The sequence below is a fragment of the Leiobunum rupestre genome, chromosome 6 (genome assembly GCF_980474605.1).
Source record: "Leiobunum rupestre chromosome 6, qqLeiRupe1.1.hap1, whole genome shotgun sequence".
Lineage (NCBI taxonomy): Eukaryota > Metazoa > Arthropoda > Arachnida > Opiliones > Sclerosomatidae > Leiobunum > Leiobunum rupestre.
In genome coordinates, this window is record NC_143389.1 from 20,802,455 (window position 1) to 20,826,735 (window position 24,281).

General features: G+C 35.1%; 2 protein-coding genes across 4 annotated transcripts; one reads left to right on the forward strand and one right to left on the reverse strand.

Moving 5' to 3' along the window:
* Positions 1-438: 438 nt before the first annotated feature.
* Positions 439-6,022, forward strand: LOC149940268 (uncharacterized). Of its 3 annotated transcripts, none has more exons than XM_090177929.1 (9): positions 439-682; positions 1,238-1,271; positions 3,724-3,913; positions 3,980-4,120; positions 4,191-4,850; positions 4,926-5,015; positions 5,181-5,383; positions 5,501-5,660; positions 5,743-6,022. In XM_090177929.1, the coding sequence occupies exons 3-9, from the start codon at positions 3,724-3,726 to the stop codon at positions 5,919-5,921; spliced, it is 1,623 nt and encodes a 540-aa protein (XP_090034055.1). In that variant the 5' UTR covers positions 439-682; positions 1,238-1,271; the 3' UTR covers positions 5,922-6,022. The 3 variants fall into 3 exon arrangements, with proteins under 3 accessions (XP_090034055.1, XP_090034057.1, XP_090034056.1); XM_090177930.1 differs by having other exon boundaries at positions 443-682; positions 4,938-5,015; XM_090177931.1 differs by lacking the exon at positions 4,926-5,015 and having other exon boundaries at positions 442-682.
* A 6,207-nt stretch (positions 6,023-12,229) lies between these two features.
* LOC149940269 (fatty-acid amide hydrolase 2-A-like) lies at positions 12,230-18,716 on the reverse strand. Its single transcript, XM_090179202.1, has 7 exons — positions 18,501-18,716; positions 17,441-17,660; positions 17,138-17,347; positions 16,196-16,315; positions 13,517-13,671; positions 13,402-13,448; positions 12,230-12,832 (listed from the first exon to the last, which is right to left on the reverse strand). The coding sequence occupies exons 1-7, from the start codon at positions 18,714-18,716 to the stop codon at positions 12,349-12,351; spliced, it is 1,452 nt and encodes a 483-aa protein (XP_090035328.1). The 3' UTR covers positions 12,230-12,348.
* Between the last annotated feature and the right edge of the window lie 5,565 nt (positions 18,717-24,281).

The following is a 24,281-nucleotide window of genomic DNA, read 5'->3' on the forward strand; positions in this document are numbered from 1 at the left end:
AAGCCATTTGGTTTTGTGTTGGCTAGTAGTCGCGCGGTCGGTATGGTGTCGTAGTTGGTTAAAAGTCGTAAGCCAACTCAGGCCCGACTAAAAGAAACCTAAAGCCAACTTCAAAACCAAATAACGCCCAACTTGATACACACGCATTTATTGGGGACAAATTTCAATCTTAGCGACCTAAAAACTATGAACCCTCATATTTATTCTGCATAAACTAAACATTAATGAACAATAATTTCCAATTTAAATAATCCTAACAATTTTAAGGAGTATTGGAAACCAACTCCTACCCGACTCCAAAACAGCACTTTACTTAAATATATCAATTTATTTTCGTAATTCCTGTTTATTACTTTAAAAAAACTCTGCACTTAAAGATATTTTGTCCGCCTTAAAAAAATATAAATGTTTTAAATAAATAAAACATTTTAAGAGTTATAAAAAGTTGATGTATACAGATGGGGTTTATTCCTAGCCAACAGGCGTACATTGTACCTAGAGTGGGAGGGGGCGGGTGCCAGTAACAAAGGTCGAGAAAATTCTTGGAATTTGGAAAAATTCCAAAGCCTCGTGGTAACGCGAGATTCGTGGCTGGGACCGTTCAAGCGGTCAGTTTCTTTTACCTCGTCTCCGAACAAAGGTGGACCTCGGGTTCATCGCCATTTTCCGTTCTATGATTAAGGTAAGCCTAAATATATTTTTCAATGTTAAATATTATAGTATTTAATTGAAAACTACTACTTTTTAACTTTAAATTTGTAGTAAGTTAAATATTTTGGGAGTTTGAGATATTGTGGAAAATTATGTAATTTTAAATACTCAAATATTTTAATAAAACGATAGATTTTAAAATAAACGTGTTTGAATATACCCAAAAATATCAAGAACTTCAAGTGTTTTCTATTTCAATGAAAATAAATTTAATTTTTAATTATGCTGTCGACGAGTTATCCACCATTTCCTATAGTTACGAGATACGATATCCACCCCCATTCAAAAACTAAAAAAAGAATACGGAGTTAAGTCCAGTTCTTTTTTTACGTTTTAGTCAATATTAAATTCCCTAACTTTAAATATTTTTTGTATATTCAAACACTTTTAATTTAGTTTATATTCTATTGAAGTGGACATTTCCCTTAAAGATATTTAAGTCTTATATATAATTAGTTTTCATTTTATATACTATCTTACTTTTAGGCTGAATTTTAAATGGAATTCTTATTGTTTCTCTATTTAGGTTACTTGATTGATTGGTGCTATAATTTAACACGGTAATGTAATTAACCTTTTTTACTGTTTGCTACTCTAATTTAATCATAATATTAGTTAATTATGGCTAATAGTAAAGTTAAGAGAGTTGGTATGAACTATGATAGAGACGTTTCTGATTTAAGTAATAGACAAAAGCGAAGAAAAAGAACCAATTATTTAAATACCGTTATGGAACGAGTGTCAGAAGAATGTGATTTATTAGACGCTAGAGGTGTAGTGGATTTTGACTTAAATAAAGATGGTGTATTAGGCCCTTGTAGTGATGAGGCAATTTGCGATTCAGGTCAGGTTGAAATTAATCAAAATGGGATGCATTTCTTAGATGCACAATGTCTAAATAACAGTGATTCTGATGAGAACATAACTGATAGTTCAAGTGATAATATCGAGAGGATTAATAGCAATTTATCGAGTTATAGCGATACTAGTTCGTCGGAACATGATGTACGTGATATTTCCGAAGATATTAGGAGCTGGGCATTGACCCATAACATAGACACTGTTAAGCTTAATAGTTTGTTATGTATTCTACGGGTTCATGGACATGACACCTTACCGAAAGATTCGCGAACACTTTTGCATACCCAAAGAGATGCTATAGGAATAACACTAATTGCAGGTGGGGAATATTGGCATATTGGTTTTACCCAAGGTATTAAAAACTTTTTAAATTCGCGACCTAATTACGATGACGATATTTCTTTTGCCATAAATATTGATGGGGTGCCTCTATTTAAAAGTTCAAACAAATGCCTTTGGCCTATTTTGGCCTCAGTTTATAGTTTTTCGGAAGGGATAATTGGGGAGGTTTTTCCGGTGGGAATATTTTGTGGAAACAGCAAGCCTGCATCCTTAACTGAATTCTTGGAGCCTTTTTTAAATGAACTAACAGCTTTGTGCAGTAATGGTTTTCAATACGGTGGGAAAATATTTAACTGCCGATCAGATGGTCCTTTTATATTAGACACACCAGCTAGGACCTTCGTAAAAAATGCTAAAGGGCACACTGGTTACCATTCTTGCGATAAATGTACCATTAAGGGTTTTCATTACAACCGTCGCACAGTTTTTTTAGAGCTAGATTCCGATGAGCCAGTAACTTTACGGACAAATGAATCTTTTCGAAATCAAATTAATGAAGAGCATCACCTTATTGGACCCCCTTCCCCTCTAGAAAATTTGGATATGGATATGGTTAAACAATTTCCCCTGGACTACATGCATCTGGTGTGCTTAGGGGTTATGAGAAGAATTTTAACAGCCTGGGTTAAAAAAGGGAAATTTGTAGTAAGGTTAAGCAGCCAGATGATAACCGAATTCTCCAACAAGCTGGAAAATATTAGAAAATACATTCCAAGTGAATTTGCTAGGAAACCTAGAGCGTTAAAATATATAGATAGGTGGAAGGCCACAGAGCTACGGCAGTTTTTGTTGTACACCGGTCCAATCCTAGGCGAGGATATTCTATCTAAAGATGTTCTTAACCATTTTAGATTGCTTTTTTGCGCAATCTACATTTTGGCATCACCAGTTTTTAGCAAAACTCTGTGTAACTTCGCTGGCCAACTTTTAGAAAAATTTGTTTTATCAAGTCCAGACTTTTATGGGAAAGAGTTTGTAGTCCTCAATGTTCATTCCTTAACGCATCTAGCACATGATGTGAAAACATTTGGTCCGTTAGACAATTTTAGTGCATTTCCTTTTGAAAATCATTTGCAAAAGCTTAAAAAGAAAATGCGATCTCCCAATAAGCCCCTTCAGCAACTGTTTAAAAGAGTATATGAAAACCAACTGCTTCCAAGTAAAGAAAAAATCAACCAATTAGTCCTAAAGAAACCGTTTAAAAATAACAGCCCTCTAGTACCAAAAAATGCTAAATCTTTTAAGAAAATTCAAACCACTTCATTTTGTATATCTCTTAAATCGGGTGATAATTGCTTTAAAATGACTTCTGGTGACGTAATAAAGGTTAGACATATTTATCAGTTTGGCATTAATGACATAATGGTTGTTGGAAATTTGTGTAAACCTTATGCTGATATTTTTGATTACCCTCTTCGGTCTTCTATTTTAGGCCTTTTTGTTGGTAAAATTTCAAAATTAGCTAAAACTTATCCTCTCTCTTCAATAGAAAGCAAGTGTTTCATTTTCGAAAACAATGAAAATTCTTTAGTTAAAATTGTTCCAATGCTTCATAGATTTTAAATAAATAAAATAAAAATAGTTTTTATTTAGTCAACTAATTATATTGACTATTTTACTTTGACTTAAAATTGATTAATAATAAAGTATGGAATGGGAATATTTGGAAAATTTTAATTTATTCGGTTAGAATTTGAAAAGTTGGTTATTTTTCTTCAGATTTTGGTGGGAGCCCTAGTGAACAAAACTATAATTTTCCTTTTAACCTTAGTTTTCAAGTTTAGATATTTTGTATTGTTTTTTTTTCAGATGTTTGTAGTGTTTAGTTTCGAAAACGAAGGAACTGTTGAAGTAGTTCCATTAAAATGGTGTCCCGATGAAACTTCATGCTACTGGCCACCATCGTCTTTACATAATGAAGTAACAAGTTTAATTACAAAGTGTGCTTCATACGACGAACATTGGACCATTTACAGTGGGAAGATTTTATATAAATCAAGTAGGACTACATTTTTAGATTCTGTAACTACAACAATAATGCTGAACCATTTTTCTGTGATTGCAGTGATTTACACAAGAGCCAGGGAGCAATTAAAAAATGCGGAACTGACCTCCGACTTGGCCAGCGAAAAGGAATATGGAAGAGGACGAAGAAATAAACGGCAAAAACAAATGGATATCTCTTCAGGCCCTGATTCTACTTCTGGTAATTATCGTAATTTTATTAACCTGTAAAGTATTTTTCGTAAACTAATGGCTTACAAATTTTGGAGTAGAAGATGAAAATGGTAAAACAAAACGTGGAAAAAATCGTAAAATGGTTAAATTACCCTCACCACCGCCTTTACCGTTGATGCTCAATGAATCACAACCAGCAATAGATGCGAGTCAATTACATTCCAATGAACAGCGTAGTACAATTACATCAAAAAAATCGATGGACAAGACACCTGTTTTATCAGCGGTATATCAAAGTAACCAACATTTGGAAAACCAACTTAACACCAAGGAAGGATCTAGCGCTTTACTCTCAAAGAAAACGTTTGACAAAACCAGTAAAAGCCCTCAATTGGAAAAATCAGGAATCGCTAGTCAACAATCTCGATCAATTGTTAAACCAAACAAGAAAACAAAGTCACGATCTACGTCAAGTAGCATTTCACATGGTAGGAAGGAAACTTCAAGAAGTCAAAGCTCTCATTGCTCTCAATTTTCACCAAGTCCTATTCCACAACATAGAAAGGAGAATTCTGATTCAAGTTATCGCCGTTCATTTTCTACAAATCAACCCGTAGAGGAAGTTAACTCCAGTCCAAACTCCATCAACTCTGAATTTTCTACAATACGGCCACAAATAAGAGACGAAACATTTATGCAACATTCTTTTGGATCTGAATATTCTTCAATCGGAAACCACCAAAATCGCTATATGGAAGGTAACATTAGTTTTTACTGATTGTTTTTATTTTATAGGCCAACTACGTAGTTGTTCGGTTTACTGTCTTATATAGTTTATTTTCAAGAAACGGGAAGTGTGGATAAATATCAACAATCTCTATCTAGGCAGCACCATTCAAGCCTTTCCAATGGTATATTTAAAGGTATAGTGAAATGGTAAAATAACCTACTGAAAAATAAGTGCAGAAACGATGTTAAAAAATTTTAAGATTAAATTTTTTTAATTAACTACTTTTCGCATAAGTAGTCTAACAGTTTAAAGGAAAACTAAATTTTCATATACAATACTTAACTTTCTTAATTTTTAGATAAATACGAAAAATCTGTAATGTTAATGCTATCTGACATACACGTGAAATTGGATAAAATCATAAACTCGCAAGAGCAATTGGCTAATTATACCCTGGACGATACGGAAATTGATGGTTCACCAAGCCTACCTCTTGAAAGCATTCAAGATTTGAAAAAGTTGGAGATGTTTCTGGATGATGAGGATATCAGAAAAAGAGTGGTAAGTTAATAGTCCAGTTTAAACAGGGTATACAAAAACGCAGCCCCGTGATTTTCTATTTTTGCAATGGGGCTTGGATAAAAATCTGTTTTAAATTGACGATTTATTCATTGTTAGGTGAGAAAGTTATCAGCTATCGGTGGTCGCAAAATTGGTGATACATGCCGTGGAATATTGAAGAGAGTATTTTCGCATTCTTTGATTTTAAAGTTCAACTGGATTGGCTTGAATGGAAAACACGCATTTCAAGTTTTAAAAACGAAAAATGTCATAATAGGTAAATTATATTTTTCTTTAAAAAAAACTGTATTCTTGCTATGTAGTTTTCTCACGAGTTTGAAAACTTTATGTATTTACAGAAGCTGTTCAACGTAACGTTAAAGGGTCAAGAATTTATGATATTGAAACAGTTATGAAGAAGTGGATCAGATACTCAGGGGACAGAGAAGGAGGAAGAGAGCAAAGAAAGAAAAAGAGTAGCCAAGAAGCTAGAGACGCAAGCGTTGATAAACCAGAAGCTGAATTATCAGACGAGTAGAAAAACTGTTAATTACAAATTACCTATTTGACGAATCTCTTTTTTTTGGAGACGATTGTATATATTTGAAATTGCTGTGCCAAAAATTACTGTTTTTATATCGAATAAAAAATGAATTTTAATATTTTGTTATTCATTATACCGAATAATTAAATTAAAATTTGGGGAATTAGGTAAGGTATTGTGCTGGTTAAGTGACTACATTTAGTTGGCGAAAGGGTGGTTTTAAAGTTGGCGAGGGGGTGGTTTTAAAGTTGGCGAGGGGGTGGTTTTGTAGTTGGCGAGGGGGTGGTTTTGTAGTTGGCGAGGGGGTGGTTTTGTAGTTGGCGAGGGGGTGGTTTTGTAGTTGGCGAGGGGGTGGTTTTGTAGTTGGCGAGAGGGTGGAATTGTTGGGACAGTGTTAACTTTGGTGTTGGTAACTATAAATCTTTAATATGGCAAAAAAACCTAAAGTTGGCCACATGCTGGTTTTTTTAAAAACGGAAAGGGCCCCGATTCGTAAACCAGCTGCTGGCCAAATAGGACATTTCGATTGTTCAGTTGCTGGTTCACCAACACCTTTGGCCAACACTATAATCACAACTGCTGGGCCAGCTGCATTAGGCTACAAGGGCTGTGGCACTGGTGTGGGGATGTATAGCCTTACTAATAATTTTGGCTTTTATGAAAGCCTAGCGATACACACTAGTGTACTCCATGCACAAATCTTTGCTATCTGCTCCTCTGTTGCTTATTGTTTACATCAGGGGTATCATGGGAAGGTTATCCAGATTTATATAGATAGCCAGGCCGCTCTTAGAGCTCTCAGCCAGTATAATATTTTTTCTAAACTGGTTTCTAGCTGCTTAGATCTCCTCTGTGCTCTTGGGTTGCACAATAAAGTTCTACTTTATTGGGTGCCTGGGCATAAGGGGCATTTTGGGAACGAAAGGGCCGACGCATTGGCCAAGGAAGGTGCGAGGGCTGAGTTCTTTGGGCCGGAACCTGCTCTCCCCATCCCCCGGGGACTTGTACGCGGCCTGATCTCCAAGTTTATATCAGATCGTCAACTCAGACCATGGTTTGAGATGGAGGGTCAAAGGCAGGCCAAAGAGTTTACTCTTGGCCCTTCTAAGGAAAGAGCCAGAGAACTACTCTCGCTTTCTAGAGGTATTATTGCCATTGCCATCTAAACAGACATTTAACTCTTATTGGGGTCAGCGATGACCCGATTTGCAGAGCTTGTCTAGCTGAGGAGGAAACAACCTCACATGTACTCTGTAGCTGCGATTACTATGCGGCCCAGAAGTTTGAGCATTTGGGTATGCACCGGTTGGAGACGCATGACGTCTCTAACATCACGGCCAGGCAGATATTAAGCTTTGTGTCAGAAATAGGACTTATTTAAGTCATCTGGATTGGGGATGCACAATGGACCTCAGGTCGAAGTGCTTGGCTTGCCACCCCACTTAACAATAACAATAACTTCGCCTTGAAGACCTACCAGCTGAAGTACCGAGTATCGGTTCCATTTAATAAATAAGTATATTTTAGTTTCCCCAAACGTTGTTGATATTGTTTACTTCTTCAACGTTAATTAATTTAAACAACAAAACCTACTATGTTTTTGACAGTAAGTTATTAGTGTGAACTCACAATTTCACATTCTGTTTAATTTTGCGAACACAAAGGAATGTACCTTATGAATTGTAACACAAAAACGGCGACTAGTTCCCAGAATTTCTTTTAACTGTCACATCTAGCACACTAAAAGGTTTTAGGCCAAAGTTTTGAGAAGGGAAAGATTTCGAACCGTGCGCTGGACGCGCGGTAAACGTCTTTTTTTTTAGATATTTTGTGTAGCGCTCCCAGGCGACGTTATAGCCCCAAGCTTCGGGACGAAAGGGGTCGTGGTAGGATAGCGGCCGCGTTCTACTCGACCCCTTGCCCTTTGACTTAACCGGCCGAGGCTCCTAAAATTCCTAATTGCCCCACCTTTTCTCCGAAATTCCAGACGTTACCATTGAACCTCATTAAAATTATTTTCCCGTAGAAATGTCAAGGTATTGTAAGTTTATTGTCATAAAACCTGTCAAGTGCATATTTTTGGTGGGTTATTAATGTGCAAACGGATTGCCGTTCCCTGGGAAAGAAATCGAAGCGCGACCTACTGTCATCCTGGTATTGACGCCGACATTCGGGTTTAACTTCTATCACAGGAAAAAGCTTCTTACTTTTTGATTGGCCGAGGAGTTTTGAAAACATAAAGGGCATGACTCAAAAAGGGTAAATCGGAGGACCAAGAAAAGAAGGAGAGAAAAAAAAGACGGACTCGACTGAGAGACCGGAGAGAGGGCAGAAACCAAGTTCCGGGGTAACCAGATCGGAGAAAAGTAAAAAGTATGGCGAGACGTCGCCTTCGAAACTTACATCTTATAGAAAAATTCTTTGTTGGTTTTTGGTAGATGAATCTAGGTTTTCCCTTCATGGTGCCATTGATTGCACAACTAAAAGTGACTGGAAAAATTCGAAAAACCCAAACCCAAGAAGTGACTCACTCACTTCGTCGTAATACATTTTGGTAAAATTTCTAAATTAAAATATTGGCGTTTTGTCTTCGCCACATAAATGTGTATTGGAAAAATCCTTGGCACTTATATTTAACGGACAATAAATAGCTGGCTTTATATAAATTTAACATATAATTTTATTTAATTGTGTTCCGTGTAAATCTAAGACAACATCAATGAATTTAAATAATAAAGCAGAAGCGTAAAGGAAAATAACACTTTTGTATGATAATATAATTGTACGGTTATCGAAACAACTTGCATTTCCTGTGGAATTAAAGAGTTTCTTAAAAAATTCAAAACTTTGACTAGGCTAACCTAAACTTATTTCTTCTTTCGGTCTAGCTTGACTTCATCTACGCTTAAAATATGAAACTACACAATAAATAATTAAAGTTTTAGCAAAACTTTATTAACTAAATTATAACATTCTTGTTTAGCTTTAGTAAGTGGACGGTTTGCAGCAATTGCCTCCGATATTAATCCCAATCTTGGTTACAATAATATTGTTATTATTTCGTCTTTATTTAAGTTATATATTTTTAATACTTTAGCTAGTCTCTGGAAGCGGTCTGCGGGACTAACACTTTAGCTGTAAATGCGGTACATCATAAAAATATTAAACTTAAATAGAGATTTACTTTTCTCGTGTCCATGTGAATGTAAAATTAAGAATTTTTTAAATAGAAATATAAAAACAGGAAATTTACCTATTTTGTTTTGAAGGGAACAATGTTGCATATGGTGCTTGAGTCCCTCCCGCCGTGAAATATTTTCATTTCTTAAGTAACCTGTGAATTTTCCAAAAACCAACTGAAGCAGCTTAGGAGCACGAACTAGATTTCACGTAATACTTATAGAAACAAGAACTACCAGGTCGAAGAAATCGCCACTACAAAGCGGGAACTGCCATATATAATAACAAATGTATATAGTTATTTGTTAATACCACGTGGCGTTGGTGGTCCACTCATTGGACAGATAAAGAAGTTTCAAGGATATAGTTTAATCGGCTACAGCTCAATGGTGTTGGGCTGCTGTTATTCACGTTATGGTGCCTTTGCTTTGCGTTGACTCCCGCTCTTCAGCGGGATGTGTCTGTCACTGGTGGTACATGAATCATCATTACTCCCACAAGAAGGGGGAGTGGTCGCTCCTCTGTAGTGTTGGAAAGCTGGCGTCAACGGTGTGACAGTCGCCAAAATATTTGTTTTGTTTTTGGCCGTTGGTCACTATCTCCGGGCGTTATGAAGATACTAACAGCGGTATCGAATGATAAAATCAGAACCCAAGTGAACCAGTATATAAATTCTGACCTAATTTATCTAAAATTTATCTCTGACAGTGTACGACTTCGTTATGCAATTAACCCTAACATTCTGGTTTTTACCAATATAAATATATATTTACTTTGTGGTACTTTGCATTCTGTAAATGGAATAATTATTTCGAAAAGTTAAGTTAGAAGAAACCACCTATGGACTGTGATAAAATACGCGAATAAGTAGATTAGTCGATAATTAAAAGGGATAAAATAGATAAACCCTAAACAAATTTGAAGAAATAAAAAACTTACAAATAACTCGCACCAATAGGTCTTCGAGCAAACAAAATTATTATTATTATTATTATTTCAACATGCGTCTGATTCTTGTTTCCCGCCGAGGCCTAAATTTGGCTATTATGGGTCGTTTGGAAAATAAACCAATTGATTGTTAAGTTGTTTGTTCATTAAAGATCCAACCCATGAATATAAAAACAAACTCTGAAGGGAAAAAGAAAATACATAAAATTAAGCAATTTGATTAAAGGGAAGGGGAAAAGACATTTTATAAATATTTTTTAGAGGGAAATGGAAAAGACAGAAAATTAAAAAATTAAGAGGAAAGATAAAAGACATTTAAGCAATTTCGAATGGAAAGGAAGTTGAAAAGATATATTTTAGAAATTTTATTTTGAAAGGAAAGAGAAAAGATAAAAAATTACGCAATTTTTTTAGATACATTAACTAGAAAAATTTAAGTCGGCCCGTATTTAAGCTCACTAAATTTGGACCATGAATAACGAATGGATATAGTAACTGCCAGGTCAACTATCTAGCCCGACAGTTGATCCGATGGAAAGAAATTGCAGTCGGCCGACAGTTTTGGCTACTGGGGAGATAGCGAACAATACTGAAAATACTCTGAACATTGACATTCTCCCGAAGACAGTGCAAAATAGTGCAATGGCTTCTGCACGTTAATATAAATGTTTGGTTTTCGCTAGCGCATTGGAGCTAGAAAATATAACACAACTGGATTGCTCCATTTACCCAACGGACGTTCCCGCAAGAGCTCTCCGCCGCTTCTGCAATGTCCGCAATGTTGTATTGGTACATTGTCATAGGCCTTATGGGTTTATCAGTTTTTGTAGCACAAATTATGCAAGACATTTCAAAGAGATTTAAGGAAAGTTAGGATAACGTTCGCACAGATAACAACTTACAATTGGAGTGGATAGCGCTTTCGCATCGCTGCAAGGGGAGCCGGGTTTGATACCAACTTGTTGCACTAGATGAAAACTCGGAACTACTCCTTCTGCGTTGAGTTTGCAAGTTCCGACCCCACTGGTTAAACGGGTTTTCCCCCGAGGTCGTCTTTTTACTTGTTTATCATTTTCTTTTATTTGTTTCTTGGTCCATTCCGCACTGGTTTCCATTACGTGTAATTATGTTTCAAATAAATAAACAATCTATGTTAAGTATATTTAAAGTTTTATTTTTTGTATGACGCCAGCTACAACAACATATAAAGGGTAGCAGATAGTGTTATGGAGTGCTCGACTTCATTCATTGTTTTCTAACCTGTTAACAAATAATTTTATCACAAAGAATGTTGATCTTTGCAACTTTTGCAACTTTAAAAATAATTATAAGATTTAAAATTCAAAGAAATTCATAAATTACAAAAAAATGTCACTTTCACAATAACATATTTGATAAAAGATACTTCAAGCTCAAAATTCACAATGTTAACCTAAAATTATATTTTCGATATTTATTTACAGTGGCTTTTGAAATTAAGCTTAACTTAGTTTTATTTTAACAATGTGATTTTACACTGACAATTGTGAGTGCAATATTTTTGACGTTAAAAAATACTCCTTTTTTCACGTTAACTAAGACTTAGAACTGCTCAAAATGCAGCATTCAAAATGTTTAAAAATGTATTATTTGGTAATTAAATAATTTCATTGATAAATATCATGGTAAAAATTTAAACATTCAATTATGGAATTTAAAACTTTTCATATTCATTTAAAGGTTTATCACATTGTTTTTCAAAGCCAGAAAACAGAGGATTACAGAATTCAAGTTGTGATTAGTTATAACCCAATTTTCAAAATAGTGATTATTTTTTATTTCTAAATTTCAAATTTGCATGAAATAAAGGGACAATTTTAACTAGTACTAAATTGAGATGAAAGCTGGTACTTTAAGGCTTAGGTAAAGTTAACTGTAACCGTATATAAAATAATGTTGGTCTTCTGAAAAGTACATTACATGTATCTCCATAAAATGAAAGCTCGGAATTTTCAAGTTAAATAAACGAAAAAACAAAACACATTTCAGTGTTTTCTGAATATAAGGTTGATCTTTGGCTATATATCTTTGGCTATGTATATCTTTGTGTGAATTACGATCAGCACGCACACTCAGGGCCAGATATTAATATTTAACTAAATTTGATGATTATCCTTTTTGATGAAAAAGGAAAAGCCCGAATTGAACACATATCCTCGTCTACTCTTAAATCGAATCTGCAAATTAATTTAATTCATATTCCAAGTAAGACGAGATGGCACCGTTAAGATTCATCAGTTCATATTCTGCATTATCATTTTGGACCCGGTGGCATCCAACCACCAAACGCTTTCTCAAGTTCAACGGCAACCGCCAAAGTTAAATGATCATGGTTTTTATTGGCAACTACTTGAACTCCTAGAGGCAAACCATCTTTACTAAAACCTACGGGACACTGAGTTACCGGTAAACCAAGTACATTAAATATTCCCGTGTAGGCGAAGTTAAAAGGCTTAACCAATGGGTGGTTGTGGTTGGGAGCTGGCTCTGGATGAGAATGGAAAATGAGGACACCGTCGTCTTTCAACGTGTCTCGAATCTTTTGAAGTAAGACATCCCGCCTGCTCTTCATGCGCTTAGTCGACGGCGTTTCTTCTCTCAAACGAAACTGTTCCATTACAGCAAGAGCAATTGCTGGTAGAGTGTGTTTAGAAAACTGGAAACACCATTTAATTAGTTCCCAAATAGGGTAAAGTTGGCTCTTTCCTTGAGTCATTTCTTGGCCAACAGAAAATTCTCTAGATGTTGCCATTATATTATCAAAAATTTCAAATGCGAATTTCATTTCTCTCAACGGAAGTAGCCGCGCTTTTGTGCCATATTCACGTTGAAAATGTCGCACGACCTGTCGATTGAAAAGTTTCTTGTTAGAGAAAACTAAAGAGTGCATATAAAAAGATGCGATAGTAAAACGTTAGTTACAAAATACACTCAATGTAACTGGGGTGTGAATTTAGAGTGGAAAAAATCTCATTGACTAATACTTGCACTTCTTTATTACGTTTCAATATACTATCGTCGATAAAACTAACCTTGCTTAAGACGTGTTTCACTTCCAATGAAATAGGTGTAATTGTAGGGTGGTTGATTTCATCCATCGAATAGAAAACTTTCACTTTAGACATATCCACCTTTTAAAATATATCCCGTTATTTTTTAGTAAGTACAATTTACTAAACGACGCGAGGCATTTGCAAAAAAATATTCAATGAAAGAGGTCATAAATAAAGACCGAATTAAAACCGTGTTTGCAATTTAATATGTAAGCTGACTAGGGCCTATGGTGATGCCTCGGTAATTAGTGTACCTGAGTAATATTATTATGTCTAAATAGCTTTTCATTTCGAAATTGTTCTTCGAATACGTTATAAATAAATATTTATAACAAGATACAAAAGTATAATTACTATACATTAACCTACTTTGGTGTCCAATTTTAACATGTTGGAATTTTTGCCAGCTAAAATTTTCAAGGTTGGTTTGAGATCTGTGGCGTGACGACAAATAGGTCCCAATGACACATAATTCAAATTTTCTCCTCTGAGCAAAGGTATGTGACCTTTTGTACTAACGATACCTTTAAAATACAAATTGAAAATGATTATTTTGCACGTTAAAGATCAACAATAGGGATTAGACTTTCAAAGACGACAATTCATTTAAATAAACTTCAATTCAGATTATGGTTTCACTAAAATAACCAATTTTTGACTTTTGAAATAGGGCATTAATTTAATATAAATTATAATTATAAATTATTCAATTTTAGATAAATTGCAACTATAAAAATAAATTAATAATATTTCGATCCTAGATTTGTCCGTTAAAAATATGTCGCAATTTGTATGGTAATTCTAGGCTATCTTTTTAAGTATAAAGTCAGAACACAGAAATATATTTAAGTGTTAGCTTGCCACGTTTTTGCCAAGTTCTACAAACAATGTTCACACGTTTCATGTAGTATGTGTCAGGTTTATGTTAATTGAAGAACTATTTGAAATTGGTCTACCCATGAAAATGAGAACGTGACATCTTGTCTTTGTCAAAATCTGTTTCGGCGTATATTATTTTCCTTTACGGTACTGACAGATTCTGCATTAGTGTTTGCTATATTTTATTGTACTTAACATATATTTATTATAGGTATTTAAATAAAACATCTTCAAGGAAATCGTAAATAAGTAATAATTCCGATAGCCAGGACCTGCAAGTTACTGTTTATATAGGGTTTGTTGAAATAGTGGAAACATTTCACCTGGAAACAGAGCACCGTGTTTTGCTAAGCCTTAATATGTCAAAAACAAAGCTACCTGGGCTGCGTTCAGTAACTCTAAAAAAGCTCAGCGGTGAGCTCAACGGTCAGCGGTTTTTTAATGAACAGGTTTTTTTGACTTCCAGTTTTGACGTCACGTAGCCCGTTTGTTGAGCAACGGAATCAACGGCTGTAAGAGCAGGTTTTGCCGTTGCTCAACGGTCACGTGAAGTCGCAGCACGGAGGAAGGCTAGCTGCAGACGACGCAACAAAATTAACAACAACGGTTAAAAGCGTTCACCAAGATCCTACGTCACGTTAGCAACGGTCTCTACGAAAATAATTTTTCAAATACTTCGTTGAGAGTTATTGAACGCAGCCCTGGTTAAAAGGAAACACTTGTTGCATAACGTAGCACTGAACAGTTTCCATTATTTCAACAAGCACTATATAAACGAAAACTTCCAGGTCCTGGCTCTCGGAAATATTACTTCTTGGCGATTTCCTTGAAGATGATTTATTTAAGCAACTATTGGACTACAAGCTCGCGTACTATTTTAGAACTTTTTGGGTTCAATATAAATTCGACGTTACCATTCTACGCTGAAAATACAACGTTTAACTTTAATACACATTTTTGTTAAGGATTCCCATGGGAATCACTTCCTTCGGGCGCAACAACTTTTCAAACTAGAGCAAAAACTTAAAATTTTTCTATATATAGAGTGGTGATTTTTCCATTTGCTTCTAGCCATGAGATCGTTGTTAAAGCAAATGTCAGCTCTATCATTGCCACCTGTATTTTTTAAAAGGCCCCGGTTATTAGAGATGGCCATGAATCTTCGAAAAAAATGACTTTCGTGGAGAACGTGGAGCCATCTATTAATGGGAACGGAAGCTAAAATTCAAAATAGCGAAACAATAACGCCGTCAGAGAGCCATTATAGAGTATTATATTTAGACCACTTTTACTCTACTTAGTGAACTTTAACCTAAATTATATATCCCATGTAAAATATATTGTAAACAATTACTTTAATGGAAGTTATTGACCAATTTACAAATGAGCCAATCAACGCGAAGCATACTTTTATGTCCCGCCTTTTGGGTCAAAATGTAGCTTCAGCATCTTGTTTTGATTTCGACGTTAGCGACATCTGTTGAAAAAAGAGCTACTTCACCTAGAGCCGACACTTGCTTTAAGTACTAAAAATAACAGGGCTATCACCAATATCCCAAATCTATATACTCAGGGCCAGACTTGGAAATAGTGATATTTTTTACGGGGGCCCTGCGGGTCCCGGGCCCCCTTGAAATCGAAAATTTAAAAAATAGATAAATATACGTTAAATATTATTTAAATAACAGCTTTAATGATATTAATGACAACTCACTGTCTTAGTCTATTGTGCACGAGTAGCTAAAACCCCAAACGTTATCGAACATTTTTTTCCTGTATTTGTCGCTTTTTGTAGTGAAGCAGGGTTCACGACCCTGCTATTTGGACAAAGGTGTTTGAACATTACTATATGGCGGAAAAGTAAAATGTGCGTAATTTTTATACAATACTAGCAGTAGAATTTCTAATACTACAAAATAATAAGACTAATACAAAGAAAAATACGATTAAGAATACCAGATTAACGATTAATAAAATGAAATACAAAAACAATACAAATAAAAACATTTTATCGACTGAAGCACACCACTATTGCTACGCTACTGTTCATCAATTTGTCATTTTCAACAATGAATTCATATTTTCACCGATGTTTTGAAATTTTCACGAATTGTAAGAGCTACCTTACAACCTTTTTTAATCGATTTAGAAGTCTAAGAATATTCTTACCACTACTGCCTTTGTGGCCAAACACCCCGCAGAAAAAGGCTGGCAATCGAATGCTTCCACCAAGGTCACTTCCCAGTCCTATAACAGAACCACCCGCCGCTACCAAGCCGGCTTCACCTCCTAAATTAAATTACAAGGAATAACAAATTAATAAAACCTGATTAGTATTTTAATATAGTTTTTTTTAAATATTTTATGGTCTCAAATTGGTTAAACACATAAGAACATTTATCAGGTATCTCATATTTATTTCACTCTTTCTTTAGTATGTTCAATTATTTTGAAATGATTACGTAAAATCGAGCTAGAAATTATAAACATATAAACATATTTTACAGGTTAGGAAAAGTTACATATTTTAAATTTATAAAGCCTATTATAAAAGGGCAAGAGAAGGCACATGGGGGAAATATGTGGCAGGATCTGTACCTCAAACTGTACCTTAACACTGGAGCTCATATTTTGGCATAGCACGCCTGCGCCAAGATTTTTCTCATGTTGAACATAATTCTGCCACTGTTTCGTCCTTTCCTTAGTTGGAGCAGATTTTGCTACATAGTTTCCCTACGTCACTTTTGTAATCATTTAATTACGTAGTCCTTAAGAAAAGGTTTACGACGAAGTCTCAACAAACTAAGATGACATATCATATAAACGACGTTTAACATCGTGATACCAACCTATGCGCAGTCAGTTTATTGCAAAAACAGCGAATGAAGCAACATTATTTTAATTTAATTTAAATAAACATAAATTAAAGAAATCAAAAAAATTCTTTTTTCGAGGGTAAGCCTTTCGGGATATTCGGAACCGCCACTCTTTTCATTGTTCATTATCGGAACCGAAGTAACATTTCAGTGAGAAAAAGTCGTCGCGTTTTCCAATTTGGAGATCAGTATTTTTTAATAGTTTTTAATGAGGAGTGATTAATACGGGACATACCACTGCTTCCTCCGACTGTCCTGGTCGTGTCATACGGGTTTCTGCTTCTTCCGTAAATAGTATTGTACGATTCCCACCACATGCAGATCTCACTAGTGTTGGTCACTGCCAGAGGAATGGCCCCAGCTTTTATCATCAAATCGGTAATATCAGCATCTTCCCGGGCCTTTATACCTTTCCGAGCGTAAATTCCAGCCGTGAATGACAAACCTGCAAGATTGGACATTATTTTATTAAGAAAAGTAACAACATACGCTTTATTATGTTACCATTTAAATGAATAACAAAAACTATAAGTGATACCTTTGATGCCAATGGAATCTTTAATGGTGAAAGGTATTCCAAGGAAAGGAGTATCTTCCAAAATAGTTTCGGCGCTTTTCGTTCCTGAAACAATGAATTTGTCGATTCTTTCAGCTTCTTCGAGAGCGTATTTGAAACGTTCGTCCACTATAGCATTTATCGCAGGTTGAACTTCGTTTATTCGACTAATAAAGGCTTGTATTAGCTCCTGGCTTTTCAACTAAAATATAATTAATAAACTTAAGTCTCTTGTTGTACATTTGATACGGTTCGTTTTTGCCAGAACATATCTTCCATTAGTTAATTATTTTCTTGGTAAGTCATTTCAAACTTTAGGTTCTTTAGCGTTATTCGTCAAACCCATTTACTAAAAAAGGTATTAACTGACAATTTAATTTAAAATATAAAATCCAATCAATACTAAGAGTTTGATGTCGTTGCTATAATATAAATAATCCTAATATAAAATTAATTATATAAATAACACCAAAAAAAGTTTATAAACCTAAAAAACTTATATAATCAGCTGGGCTAATACCCAAGGCAAAATCTTAGCGCCAAGACATCTAGTGACTTTTTATATTATTAATTCAGGTGGCCGGTTTATACTGCGCAGGAGGGTGGTGGCAAGCTTTTCACTCCTCGCGTGCCAACAGCTCCCTACACACACTATTACCGTTAATCTCAACAAGTTTTAATGGAAGAGAAAAACGAAGAACAGAGCCATTACAACACCTGAATTTTGGAATCACACCCGTTAATGTTTAGGTCAAACTAGTTACGTGGTAAGCAATATTTTTTTCAACGTCAATAAATTATTTCCATAAAAATAAATAAAGACAATGTTAATGTTATCAATGAGGAATTTGAAATAAAACTACTTATTCGGCTTCACTTTGCTTATATTGTAAACACGATTTAGTATGATTTAAAACTAGCTTTGACCTTTTTTTCACGATTACCACGAGTTGTATAATCGAGAATTAGGTTAACGCAGGAGTGACAATACATAATAAGGTATTAAAATTGTCCTTATAAAATAGTATAAATACGTTCTTACTTGTCCGGATCTAATTTTAGACGCTAGAGTTGAGGCCGACTCCAAAAGCAAAGGATTCGTGATTGGCGGAAGGATCCGCTGACAACGATCTTCGTTAATCACGGAAAAGATATAACGAGATGTAAAGTTTAAACAATGGAAGATCAATTTGAGAATGTGATAAACAACATTCATCCACATCATGTTGCTTAAGAACGAGAGTAAAGAGAGAGCCATATCAGACAAATAAATCGAGCGACTGAAACTTTTACCGTCAGAGAAATCTAAAAATTTGGTCCCTGCTCTTAATAACAGTCATTTTTCGAAAATGTTTTCCTCCTTTTAGCAATCGGTTGTCTCTAATTGACGTTTGTTTTTGAATTTATTTAAACATTAGTTTTCACAAAAAATACACCTTAAGAGCTACATTCCATAAGCGGACGTACGTCAATTGCAATTAAGCGTCCATGATTTACGTAGATTAACGTTTTTATATCAGAAACGCAGAACCGGTTGGTTGGGGTCCTTGATGTAACTCGCTAATAGCTCCTCAGCGGAAAGTTGTTAATCGGCTGCGTGATCTTGGATTTAGTCTCCATTATTGATCTTTACTTCCTGTAGTGAAATTGTTTTATCAAATGCTGAAAGCTAATCCAATAAATTATTGCCAATATTTAAACAACATGTTTTCAAAACTTTTATTTCGTTGCATGGAAGCCACACGGTACTACGTGTTCAATCGAGGTTCCTTGTTTCACCACGTATTTTTACATTTTGTTTATAATAAATCAATACAAATTAATACACTGAACGAATAATAATACCCTTAAGAAATTATAACACACTTAACTCATTAAACCGAAAAGAGAAACTAAGCTTAAACATTAAAAATTTCAACTCGTTTTGAAATTTTTAATGTTTAGGCTTAGTTTCTCTTTTCGGTTTAATAGTCGCCATCCAGATTTCCCGCATGGTACTGACGAGTGTCAAATAGGACGAAACTTGTCTACCGTTGGAATTGCTGGCTTATTTATTTAATTTAATTTCCCACTCGAAGATCTATTTGGTCTGAGTTTCGGGTCTTTTTGTTTACTCGAAGACCTATCGGTACGAGCTATTAGTAAGTTTTTAAATTTCTTAAAATTTGTTTAGGGTTTAGCTTTTTTACACACAATCCTAAGGATTTGTGCGTATTAGTCAAACGTACAGTGTAGCCGATGCCGATTCCGATGCCGATGCCGATGCCGCCGTGTCGCGCATATCTCTTCAACAGTTAGGGATAGAAAAGTCAATAATATTTCGTTCGAGTGTACATGCATCGCCATTGATAGCCTTTCATAAAGTTTTCAAATCGGAGCCCTAGAAGTTGGGCATTTGCCCAATTTACTATTTTAGGTGGTTTCGCTTTATGTGGTAGATATTTTATTTAAAATTAAGTCCGATAACGTTAAAAAAAATATTATTGGATAGGTTAGGATTCAGTTGAACTACAACTTGCGTTATATCAGTAAATATTAAATTTAAGTACAGTTTTCAGGGTAATTTACGGGACCCCAATTTTCGTGGTTTTATATTTCCGCCTGAAAGTAGACATAACGTTCCTTAATTTAAGTCCCGATTTTCACGAAAGTTATATTTTTTAATAGCTGAGGTTTCCATATAACCTAGAATTTTAATTACGTTGCTTAACTTTAAGTAAGTTTTTTTGGATAGCGTATACGTACCCACCTCAACTTCCAACATTGGAATTACGCGTGGTTATAGAGACTATACGCGAATTTATCTCTGGCATTTTCCAAGGCCGTTCAAATATGACCTGCAGTAACAAATAAGTGTGACGTAAGAATTAAGTATGACACTGATCGACCTAGTCTTCGTCGTATGACCAGAAGTAATAAGTGTGACACTCAACGTAACTAATAAGTGTGACACTCAACGTAACTAATAAGTGTGACACTCAACGTAACTAATAAGTGTGACACTCAACGTAACTAATAAGTGTGACACTCAACGTAACTAATAAGTGTGATCAGGAGTAACAAATAAGTGTGATCAGGAGTAACAAATAAGTGTGATCAGGAGTAACAAATAAGTGTGATCAGGAGTAACAAATAAGTGTGATCAGGAGTAACAAATAAGTGTGATCAGGAGTAACAAATAAGTGTGATCAGGAGTAACAAATAAGTGTGGCCAGAAGTAACAAATAAGTATGAAACTGATCGAACTAGTCTATGTCGTATAACCTGAAGAAATAAGTGTGACACTCAACGGCTGACTAGTAGTAACAAATAAGTGTGATCAGAAGTAAAAAAATAAGAGTGACAGTGATCGAAGGAATCTTCGATGCTTTCAAATTATGACTAGAAGTAACAAATAAGTGTAAATATGTATATATGTGTGACCGTAGATATATTTTGGTTGTGGTACCGACGTTGCAGGTTGCTGTGAATTGCTCAAACAAACTTAACACATTAGAAGGATTGTGTGTATTCTGACCGTCGTACGTCTTGTTTTATCCCTTTTCATAATGGACTAATCTACTTATTCGCTTATTTTTCATCCTTTGCAATGCAGTTCATAGGTGGTTCCTTCGAACGTTACATTTCGTATATACTGTTCTCCACCACCCTCCCCCTATTCGGCTTTCCGTTGCTACGCAAGTCGTTTTGAAATTTTTTATGTTTAGTCTTAGTTTCTCTTTTCGGTTCAATAGGCTTTGTCGGTTTCAAACGAAAATGACACGCAGCGCCTCTCGTGGCGAGATCACGTGTAACTTGGTTAAAAGTTTTTCCACGCCTCCATTGAAATTAATGTAAAGTTGGCGATAATTAAACGTTAATTAACCTACCAAATGATATAAGAAATATTGAACTGGCAATTTTTCCCGTTTATATGAACTTAAATGTAATATAAAGTCGCCTTGAAAAATCGTTTATTGCTTCATAACATTCAAAAATAATAATTTTAACTGGTCGTCTAGGTAAAGTTTGCGTTGTCAACGCGCGTATTAGAAAGCAAAATGAGATTTTAGAAAGTAGGTTGTAATTCGGAACGATATTAATACTTTTCGCAAATTTGGTCATCAGTGAATTATAAATATAACTTGAAATAAGTTTCAAGGTTCATTTGAAAGGTAGTTTTATAACTTATCATCCATTGGTTTGTTCAGAATTACTCTTTAAAGTAGACGAAAATTTGAAGGCGGTGAATCTTGCCCAGTCTTAAGCCTCGGTTTAACCTACCGCGTATTTTGAAACGGAAAAACCCGATTACTATCGTGAAATCTTGGATTAATAATATGATATTTTTAATCCAAGGTTAAATGATGGCGAACGCTAATTGTAATACGAAACAAATAACGAAATACGTGGAATTTTTGGCGTTAAATGGGCTTAGAACGTATTTCGTTATTTGTTTCTTATTACAAGGAGCGTTCGCCATCCTTTAACGATAGTAATCGGGTTTTTCCGTTTACAAAAATACGCGGTAGATTTAACCGAGGCTTAAGACTGGGCAAGATTAACCGCCTTTCATTTGTTTTCTAAATTCTAATACGCGCGTTGATAACGCAAACTTTACCTAGACGAGCAGATGTTCGGTTATCTACATGGTGCGGGAAAAATATTATTTTTGAATGTTATAAAGCGATAAAAGATTTTTCAAGACGATTTAATATTACATTTAAGCTAAGACCATTTACACCTGGACTACAATGCCAACGTTAAGATTTCAGAGTATCCGCTACAAAACACCACCCCCACCCCCTTTTTATGATCCCCCTTCTTTAAGAGGCGAACGGTTCGCGCTCTCTTCCGCTGTTTTTCTCGGACTCGGGGCTCCTCTTCATTTCTAGCGGGTGTCTAAATAAATTTTCGGTGGTTTGCAACTTCTCGGCCGTTAAGCCTAGGGCCCTAGGCAACAATAATGCCGGCTATTCGGTGCTCTTATGGTGCATTTTCAATTTTACGGTATCTAACACCATGATAAAAATGATTAAAAATATTTCCTTAAAAAATTAGAAAATTAATAATTAAACATACCTTCAACAAGTTCCCAAAACGTTTAGGTGGAATTTCTCTAAACTTTGCCGTGTGGTTTCCACTTAAGCCTTGACGCAAAATTGGTGACTACTCGCGGGGCGACCGAGTAAAATGTCGGGAGAGGAGCGCGAAGGGAACGCGTTTTTTCCCGAATTCCCTTGTGGACGAGAGTTGCCTCTAAATAAAGATGGTGGCGTTGGGGTAGCGGCGACACTAGCCTAACAACAACGCTCACCTTCATTGTAGTCCAAAGGTAAATGGTCTTAGATTTAAGTTCATACAAACGGGAAAAATTGTCAGCGGAATATTTCTTATATCATTTGGTAGGTAAATGAACGTTTAATTATCGCCAACTTTACATTAATTTCAATGGGGCGGGGAAAAACATTTAACCAAGTTGCGCGCGAGCACGGTACTGACGAGTCCCAAATAGGACGAAACTGGTCTACCGTTGGAATTTCTGGCCAATTTATTATATTTAATTTAGTTTTGCACTCGAAGATCTATTTGGTCCGAGTTTCGCGTCTTTTGGTTTGCTCGAAGACCTATCGGTACGAGCTATTTGTAAGTTTTTAAATTTGTTCAAATTTGTTTAGGATTTAGCTTTTTTATCCCTTTCATAATGGACTAATCTACTTATTCGCTTATTTTTTCATCCATTAATTCGTTATTTTGCGTTCTCCAATTGTTTTTTTGGCCTGCATTATGCAACGAAAAGGTATACATTACACGATTATTTTTCGTCTTGGGATATATATTACGTTTTTTGATTGTAATAAGTTGTTTTATTGTAGATATCAAATTTTTCTTTATCTATAGGACCAGTGTACATGAGTCGTAAAAAGATAAATAAATAAATATAAAAAATATGTGACAAAAAAGATAAAACAATTTTTACGTTTGCATGGATGGATCTTTAAGAACTATATTTCTTCCCAATGAAATTTAAAAAATGTATGTGAGGAACGAACGCCACGAAATTGTAAATAACAAGTTGGCAAGCCAAAATATACCTCTCCTCGGAAGAATTGTCCCTAGTGGTATTAATTTCTCGAGATAACCCTTAAAGATTTAACTCCGCAATTTAGAGTTATTTGTTAAAAATATTAACCCATTTCTATCCCGCCCGGTATAAATTTTTTATTATAATTAAAATAATTGAGACGAAACGACCAATTTTAATTTATTCAGAATATCATAAGTTAAGTAGTTACAACAGTAAGTTAGACGTACTATAACAATGCACAATTGAATTAAACCCTTTTACAGAACAAGTTTATCAGTTAAATATAATACGAAGCAAATTTTAATGAAAGAAATATCTACAGAGGCTTTTTGGAATTACTCGCTTACGAAATACTTGCCGCATCTTTAACGCTCATTTTATTTCAACACTCGCCCTTGATGAAGATACCGTAGATATCTGGTAGTGGACGACTCGTTCACTTCCTGTTGACGTTGTGACGCATACCACATGAAAAAGACCAATGCCGTCCAATTTCCAATATCATATAATGACTCGCACACCCAAGAAATCATTGACTGCGTTAGAAATCGTAGATATCCAAATATCCACACCAAATGTATTTACAAGAAGCAAAAACCTTACCATCAACAAAGCACAGAGAGCCACTTGTCTAACCGCCAGCTCTTCAAGCAATTAACGTTAAATTATCTCCTTTGAATTAACAGAACTATATATAGGTCGTTAAGAAAGTGGACCACCCACAGGGTCTACCCTTTAACCCTCTAATCTCGGCTG

What these genes read in the sequence shown, in the direction of transcription:
- LOC149940268 (XM_090177929.1), top strand. Translation starts at nt 3,724, where the DNA reads ATGTTTGTAGTGTTTAGTTTCGAAAACGAAGGAACTGTTGAAGTAGTT. An exon ending in TTCCAATGGTATATTTAAAG is followed by an intron (nt 5,016 to 5,180) that starts GTATAGTGAAAT and finishes CTTAATTTTTAG; the next exon opens with ATAAATACGAAAAATCTGTA. An exon ending in AGGATATCAGAAAAAGAGTG is followed by an intron (nt 5,384 to 5,500) that starts GTAAGTTAATAG and finishes ATTCATTGTTAG; the next exon opens with GTGAGAAAGTTATCAGCTAT.
- LOC149940269 (XM_090179202.1), bottom strand. Translation starts at nt 18,716, where the DNA reads ATGGCTCTCTCTTTACTCTCGTTCTTAAGCAACATGATGTGGATGAAT. An exon ending in CTAAAATTAGATCCGGACAA is followed by an intron (nt 17,661 to 18,500) that starts GTAAGAACGTAT and finishes ATTATATTTTAG; the next exon opens with TTGAAAAGCCAGGAGCTAAT. An exon ending in GACAGTCGGAGGAAGCAGTG is followed by an intron (nt 16,316 to 17,137) that starts GTATGTCCCGTA and finishes AATTTAATTTAG; the next exon opens with GAGGTGAAGCCGGCTTGGTA.